At 28.6% G+C, this 8624-nt stretch overlaps 1 protein-coding gene across 1 annotated transcript in view; it reads right to left on the reverse strand.

The window, feature by feature from the left end:
• Positions 1–8624, reverse strand: part of LOC111628452 (inositol 1,4,5-trisphosphate receptor-like) — a 174488-nt gene that overhangs the window by 76220 nt on the left and 89644 nt on the right. Inside the window, exons 25-26 of the mRNA XM_023372248.1 lie at positions 7900–8065; positions 4093–4329 (exon numbers count right to left, since the gene is read on the reverse strand). Of these exons, the coding sequence (XP_023228016.1) occupies positions 4093–4329; positions 7900–8065 (403 nt within the window). The remainder of the gene's footprint in view (positions 1–4092; positions 4330–7899; positions 8066–8624) is intronic.

Raw genomic sequence — 8624 nt, forward strand, 5'->3', positions numbered from 1 at the left:
AGAGCATGTCGTAAATTGCCGAATTTTTGATGGTCCACCCATTATTTTTTCGATCGCTTCTTTTCATGCACAGAAAACATTTATAACTAAACTATAAGCAAATAATTTTGATGGATTCTATAATATTTTGAACGATGTCAATTTTTGAAAATAGGTGATCGAGTTAAGCCTAACACACGACTATATCAGATAAAAAATTAAAAATAAAATTTATGTCTAAAAATCATACGAAACTATCTATTAAATCATAAAGACAACATTCTTATGAGTAAAATGAAGTAAAATCTTTGTCAATTAGTCGATTTACAACTCAGAAAAGAAGTGTTGAAAATAGAGTCATAAAACAATTAACGTTTATTGACTTTTGCGGTAGGGGGTAACACGGGGTCGGTTGACAAATTTTCTCGCAGTAGTGCAAAAGTTCTACTCACTTCGCTTGAAAGTGTCATATTTCTTCCCCACTTACAAACAAACCGATGGCAATCGGTAAAACAGGAGATAAATTACAACGAGTTGAAATTTGATATGTTAATTTTTTTGCGTTTTTCGTATCGAATTACATAAAAATAAATATTAAAAAATTCATTTTGTCAATACGCAAGTAATTTATATCACTAGATAGAAAAAAAGCGCAGAATCCAACTAAGAAACTGTAGTTTCTTTACACGATAGATAAAATTGAATTATTTCATATTAAAAACACTGGGTCTGTAAGACCCATGTGACTCAAGTAAGGGCCCAATTCCTAGCGACTTACGCAGGGTTAATTTTATGGAATAGCTAATTAAATATTCAAAAATTTTCTCATTTAATTCAAAATTATTGTGTTAATAATTTATTTATTGGAACTATCATCTTGAAAAAATATTCTTTTCAAATTAATTGTGTAATTTTCTTATATTCCATTTCCATTAATGAAGTAACTACTTACGTTCCACCAAATATTGATTCTGCCTGATGTCCAATTCTTTCCAAATCTATGCCTATATTAAAATAATAAAAATAAAAATATTAAACACTGAAATAACTTTAAAAGAATATAGTAGTTAAAAATTTAATTTATTTCTTATTCAGTTCACTTTCCTTTAAATCTACTAACAAAATTTGAAAATTTTATGAGATTTAATGCTTATCTGTAATTCAATTTTGAATTTATTATTACTATAATATATATATTATGAGAATATGTATAATCATACAAACAATTTTCATTCATTTTATGTTTTTATTTTCTTACAAAATATGATAAACCATAGTTGACTTTCCTGTTGTTTATATAAAACAAAAAGTTAAAACCAAATTTGTTTAGTACACTATAATAGTATATTGAAATACGCGTTTATTAATATAAGAACACTTTAAAACGATAATCAAGTTAAAAGAACAAAAACATTTATTGAAAAATAAACATTTTCAACCTTTATAAAGATTGAAAATGTTTATTTTTAAAGACCATTCTCAGGTTCTACTGGTAGAACACAAAATTGAACAACAAGATAAATTTAAAAATGTTCATTGAGTAAGAAGTTTTCATGTGCAGGAGTGTAGTAATATATTTAAATTAAAATAAGTACAGAAGAAAAATAACATATACAAAAAATTTAAATAACTGTAAATAACAAAAAAGTAAAAAAAAACAATAAATGTACTATGACAAAAGTGCTTATAAAACTCAACATAGTCGTTAAGCACATTCGAATACTGCCCTCCAGGAATGTGACATAGGAGCCATGTCCCTGCTGTCGATAGCCGTTGCCGTTCCTCTAAAGGTTGAAAATGTTTGATTTTCAATAAATGTTTTTGTTTTTTTAATTGGATTATAGTTTTGAAGTGTTCTTATATTGTATACATCCAGTTTAAGATAGTGCTTATGTATGTGTTTATTAAACTACAAATAACAAACTATAAAAACAACTATAAAATAACTAAACAAATAACAAACTATAAAAACAACTATAAAATAACTAAACAAATAACAAACTATAAAAACAAATAACTATGAGAACAAAAATATAACTAGAAACTAAAATTTATTATGTATTACTAATAGTTATGCAATTCACTAATTTTGCAATGTTTACATATATTATACATATACAGTATTACAGTAAAACCTGGTTAACTCAAATTGGGATAACTCAAAGTAGCATTTACTCAAAGTCATTTTCTTTACCTGGTCATCTTGCATACGGATCTGCATGTTGAATCAAATTTGTTAAACTATTTAATTTGATTGAACAGGATTCCAATATATAATCTTAATTTTCTGTTAATAATTAATGTCCATCTATCAAATAAACTAATCAGAAACTTTCTATAAAGTGGGGGAATCATGCACAACTAAAAATAAACATTGTGTTGTAAGGAACCAAGTCCGAGCATTATTTTTATTTACTTTTATTTTTTGTTTTTTATTCTATTTTTGTTTGGGGCTTATGTTTTGTTAGGACGAAGGTTTCCTCACCATTCACCTTAGAAACTTAAAAATAGAAAAGAAACCAATTCACCAACGAGAGAAAAGCACCGTAGGAAAGACTCGCGCTCCCAAACGGAAAAAAGTACTTCTGCACCGAGAAAAGGGGGGAGACCCCACAAGCACAACTTAGGACCTTGCTAAACCTTAAAGAAAAAAAAAACCATCCCGAAAATTGTCAAAAAAATAATGTAAAAGGTTAGTGAGTATTGTCGGAAAATAGGCTGCCAGACAAATAGAAAAAGTTATTGTTAGCAAATAATTATGTAAATGAGGGGAGTGATTGCACTCAGAATTGTGACGTCACCTCACAGTATAAAGACTGAACCTCAAGTGAAGATGGACGAGGTGAGCTTCTGTTAGCAATGAGCGTGATGAGCTTCGTAGCAGCAAACGAGAGAGAGGTGTCCGATAGGATAAAATAGTTCCAAGGCGATTTTGAAGTTATTCGATTTGTGGATCAAAGATTAGAGAAAGTCTTGAGAGTTGAGGAAAAAGGTTCCTAGTATATTGAGGTGACGATTAGGACCTTTAATTTATAAGAATTATTGTACATAAATTAAGTCTTTGATTTTTGTCGAATTCCAAAGGGGAATAGAATTAAGTTAGAAAATAGATTGATTTGAGTTTTGTTGGGTTGATTCTTATTGATTTTCATTGAATAAATTGTTATTTGATTTTTACTAAATTTTGTATATAGTTATTATAGAATTTTTATTAAATATTGGATTGTTTTTGACTAACTTTGTCATTATTTAATTCGGTGCACACTTAAATTCCAGGCCTGGCACACTAACGCAAATCTGCGTAAAGTACCCGTTAGGTAACGGCTATTTCCGGCACACAGTCGTGTCAATAATCATTGTAGAAAGTCGGAAAAATAATATAGTACTTTACAGTATCATGTGATGGCAAGGGAGTGGTGGCTTTAGACAGCATGTATGATTAGATACTGTAAATGCTATTCAAATATGTTTTTTTTTTTAACTTTTTTGTTTTATTTTATTGCTGATAGATTTCTTTGACTAATTAATGTGATAAATAAATGGCTTCTTGATAAATTAATTTTTAAAAAATGATTATAGTCTGATTCTATGTAAAAATTTTAATCTTTGCAGCAAAATTTTAAAAATATAACAATCATAAAAAGTGGTATTTTTGTGATAAAAAATAAAACACAGATCAATTCTAAGCATAAAATATTGTAATTTGAAAAATTCCTCACTGAACACTTAGGAGTGAATAGATCAACTATTCAGGAAAGCATTTCTCAGCAACTTATTTAACCATTTGGTTAAGCATTTTCAAGTTTCTGGGCAACACTTAGAAGTTTACATTGATGCAATGATTCTTTGTAATAAGATCAGAAATATTGTATGAATAGTTTATTAAGGGTCACCGATAAACCAATGAACAAAATCTTGATTTTTAGCCAAACCTTCATAACTGAAAATTTTTAAACAAAGTCCAAAATTTTCCCCCAATTCAATTTAACCAGGTTCTACTGTACTGATTATCCAAAAAAAATATCCAATGAGATATTGAAATATATTTTAAAAATTTAAATTAAAAATAAATTTAATATAATGTGTAGATAATGTTATTNTCATGAAATATTAATGAAAGATTACCAGGCTACTTTTCTTTTTTGGTTTCTTTTCTTTAATTGCTTTTTTATCATCCAGTTCTCCATCACCTTCATCATCTGCTTTTTTCTTTTTCTTTTTTCCACTCTCCTCTGATTTTGACTTAAATACCCATAACTCTGATTTTTCCACTAATAAACGTAATTCATCTAAATCACTTTTTATTTGTTTATAATTTTCAACATCACTGGCTGAAACCAATAATTGTACCTGTATTAAAATATAAAATTTATTTATTTAAAAATAATATTCTTAATTTAAACAATATATTAATGAAAAAAATTAATTAAATTATGATATTAAAAACACACATTTTATTAATCTATGTGAAAGGATCATAAAGAATGAAACTGTTTTTTCTCCCCTAACTATCTAGGACTCTGAATCAACAAACATATACAGTAATACCTCGACTTACGCTACCCCAACTTACGCGAACCCGGAGTTACGCGATTTTCAAATCTCGTTGATTCGTCTTTTGTTTGAGGGCCATGCAACTCTTGATTACTCACTCCCCCCCACACTATTGTTCAGCTTACATGTTCGGATGTGTCGTGCGGAATCCACACATAGCTACAATTTATTTTGTGCTATTTATTTCTGTTTGTTATATCTACGGAGACTCGAGAGACTCTACTACGTCATCCAAACGAAGTAAAACTAATTCTTCTGCATCAAACAAGAAAAGAAAAACTTTACTTTGGAATGTAAAGTTAACATTAGGTATGTTAGTAAAGTCAAACGAGTTAAACGAGAATGACATCATCGTTATTCCTATTTCGTTAGACTTTTTGAACGATTCGTTACTAATGCATTTAACTCATTTGACTTTACGAACGTACCCATTATTAAAGACTTCAATACAAAAATGAAAATTTGTGAATTGGCAAAGAAGTTTGATCTACCGGAATTGTCGGTCAGAACAAATTATAAAAGGCAAAGAAAAAATTCTTGAAGCTGTGAAAAATGCTCAATCTTTAAATTCAAGCATCATTCGTAAACGTCACAGTATTATCGCTGAGATGGAAACAATGTTAAAATTATGGCGTAATAATCAAGTAAATTTGAAAAATTGTAAAATAATATAGGCCTAATTTGTTATACATATGTATTATCTATGATTTTATTAAACATTTTTTTCTAAACTATTGTTTTCTTTAGTCTCTGGTCCCAATTAAAAATTATTTGTATGTATTTATATGCGAAATTATACCCCGACTTATGCGAATTTGACTTACACAGTTACCGCTCAGTCCCACCTATCGCGTAAGTTTGGAGTATTACTGTATAGTCTTTTTTTGATGTAGTGTCCCATTTGAATATATTTATTCAAATATTTCTGCCAGTTTTCAATCATAGACCATTCTTTGTAATGTCTTCTTAAAATTCCTTTAATTTATTTAGGAACAGCTGTAGAATTTTCAAATTAGTAATCCCATAAGTCCTTCATAGCAGAAAACAGAAAATAAGTCACAACAGGTAAGATTAGTACTGTATGGCAGTTGTGATACCAAGTAATGTTATTTTAGCATCAAACCACCAAAGACATATATATGCCTTGTCTTCATTTCTCTCTTGTTCATTTTCTGTACCATCAATTCCATCAGTCAACATTTTAATTGATATTATTATACATTTCTAAGTATACCAAACATCCAGAAGCCCAATAAATAATCGAGCTATAAATCTGCTATTCTAATGATTAATACTACCTCTAGTAGCAAATTACTTAGTACTAATCATTAAAATAGTGATTTATAACCTGATTATTTAAAGTGATCATTTGGTTATGTATCTATACATTTCTAGTTGAACTTCTGTCTTAAAATATAACTTACAAAAATTACTTCCTCTCTATATACATGGTGATACATGAAATAATCATCATTAGTTTTATTATTAAAAAAACTAACCATTTCATGCACAGTCCTTATTTAAATTACAATAGTGGAATAAACATATAAAACCATTGCATGGAAAATTATCTTCCATGAATTAAATGTTCAATATGACTACCATTATATACAGCAACTTCTTCAACACAAAACAGTAATGATGTTGATTACTTTATTGCACATTGCACATATTCTCAGTTATCTTGGTACAGACTTGAATAACTAGCACTATGATTGTGGATTTTTCAGAAAAACCTTTTCCTTAATGAATCCTTCAAAGAAAGTAGTCACATGAGTTTATACCAAGATTATTCAAGGGTCAGTTCTGTCCACATAAAAACCAATCAGGTTTCATATGATACACAAGTCAAAAGTGTTATGCAGTTATGCAGAAAATCCAAAACAACATTCACTGTGTGTAGACTAATTTCATCCTATAAGAATCATTGGGATTGTAAAAACAAACCTATAGCAAAAATCTGAAGCACAAAATTTTCATTTCATTTATCTAATTTAGAAAAGATAATGCTTCAAAATAATTAAGATAATGCTTCAAGATAATGCTCAGTTGCAAAATAAAGATAATACTTCAAGATAATGCTCAGTTGCTTATGGTTTGGGGAAAATTACTTCCCCCAAACCATAAGCAACTTTTGGTTTGGGGAAAATTACTTCCCCCAAACCATAAGCAACTGAGATAGAACCAATAAAAATAACAAGAGTGTAAAGGATACAATGATAAAGTAACAGAAAAAGACAAAAAGATAATTATTGTGCAACATGCTTAAACAGCCTTGACTATTCACTGTTTATTCAAAAATATTGTCCCCAGCAGTCATGACTTGATATGGCAACCCACACTATAATTCTATCTGATTCACTTTTTCATGAATCATATCTAAATTCTCTAATCATTAATAAACAAACTGTTTGATTTTATAACATTATCCAAGTGAAAATGTGCCTCATCAGAAAACTAAACATTGTTTAATATAATTTCATTATTCCGAACCTATTCAGTAAATGTTTCAACTTTAAGTTTAGACAACTCAATAATTTTGTATTGACATGAATTTATGTCACTTTTCAATATTTATTGCACCAATCATCTGGATAGCCCTAATTCTGCTGCAACCTTCTTTGTTGATTTACCAAGATTCCTTTCTAGTGCCAATCTGACAGCATCAATGTTCTCTGGTGTATGCACAGGCATTAGGACAGCTACATTTTGTCACCAATACTAAACTATAATCCACTAAACTCTTTATAAAGTTTGTAAGAAAATGCCTATTGCATTTGAAACTTAGCTATAAAAATCACCTCTGTGGCCATACTTTTGATTTCATTAAAAAACAGTTCTGTTTTAGATGTTCTACAGAGTCTTTCTTTGTCAGCTATGTCATATAAATTGGCACATGCTCAGGAACAACCTGATACTAGTACATTCTGGAAGAGTAGAAACTGATCTCCAAGATCTATTGTAAGTTTTATCTTGACACAAAACTTTACTCATAGTATGCTTGATATACATATTCATAATTATTATTAATAAAAATACATTATGGAAATTTCAAAACTTAATTTGATATTTCAATTTAAGCTATTTTATTATTTATTCACAGGGTCAATTGTTTGCATCAAATGCAAATAATTGACCCTATGTAATTTAATTTTGTATTTTAGTAATGATCTTTAGATTTTTCAAAATAATACACTTGAGTTGCTTTAAGATAATTAAGAAGTTATATTTATGTTCAATTTCAAAAGTCTAATGCTTAAAACTGGATGAATGACACACACTAAAATAAAATATATTTATAACTTATTTTAATTTCACATTAAGTATATTGTCTATAAAAATTCTAAATAAAATCTTATACTTTACTTGTTTGAATGCTTGAAGTACTTCTTGTCTTTGGCTAAAATGTCTAAACAGTAACTGAAGAGCTCCAGATACTAAAGCTGGATAATCATGCATAGTTAAATGAAGAAGAACACGTAAAAATGTACGACCACCTTGACCATCAAGATCTATGTCAGAATAATCTTCCCTACAAATACAAAAGATAAATTGCTTGAATTTAACTTAAGAGCAAATGCCTTTTTATTTTAATATACATTAAAATTTTATAACTGATAAATTATTAGTAAATTCATTATTATTGTATTTTAATATTGGTTGCTTCTATTAATTAATATGAGTGATCATCTCTACAGTGCCTATTTTATATAATTTTTTCTTCTTAACCTTCTGTGAGTCGCATGGGTCTGACAGACCCGACGCGATTTTTAGTCAAAATTTTTTAATATTAAATATTTTTTGAAAAATTTGAAAAAATTAATATTCCTCAAACTTTTTAACCAGATTAACATGCTGTTAAAATTTTTTGCATAGCAACGCTCATTTTTTAGAAAAAAAATGCTTTACGAGTCGCATGGGTATGACAGACCCATGCGACTCACGGAGGGGGTAAAAAAACGTCAATTAATTTGTCGCCGTTGCCGATAGCGAGTGTCGCAATAACTTTATCGCGCTGAAGTTGTCGCGCGGTGTCTATTATACTTTATAATATCGTTATTTATTTATATATTTATATTTTTGTTTTTTTT

This window comes from Centruroides sculpturatus, unplaced genomic scaffold, assembly GCF_000671375.1.
Source record: "Centruroides sculpturatus isolate CEXI.00-Female unplaced genomic scaffold, Cexi_2.0 scaffold522, whole genome shotgun sequence".
Lineage (NCBI taxonomy): Eukaryota > Metazoa > Arthropoda > Arachnida > Scorpiones > Buthidae > Centruroides > Centruroides sculpturatus.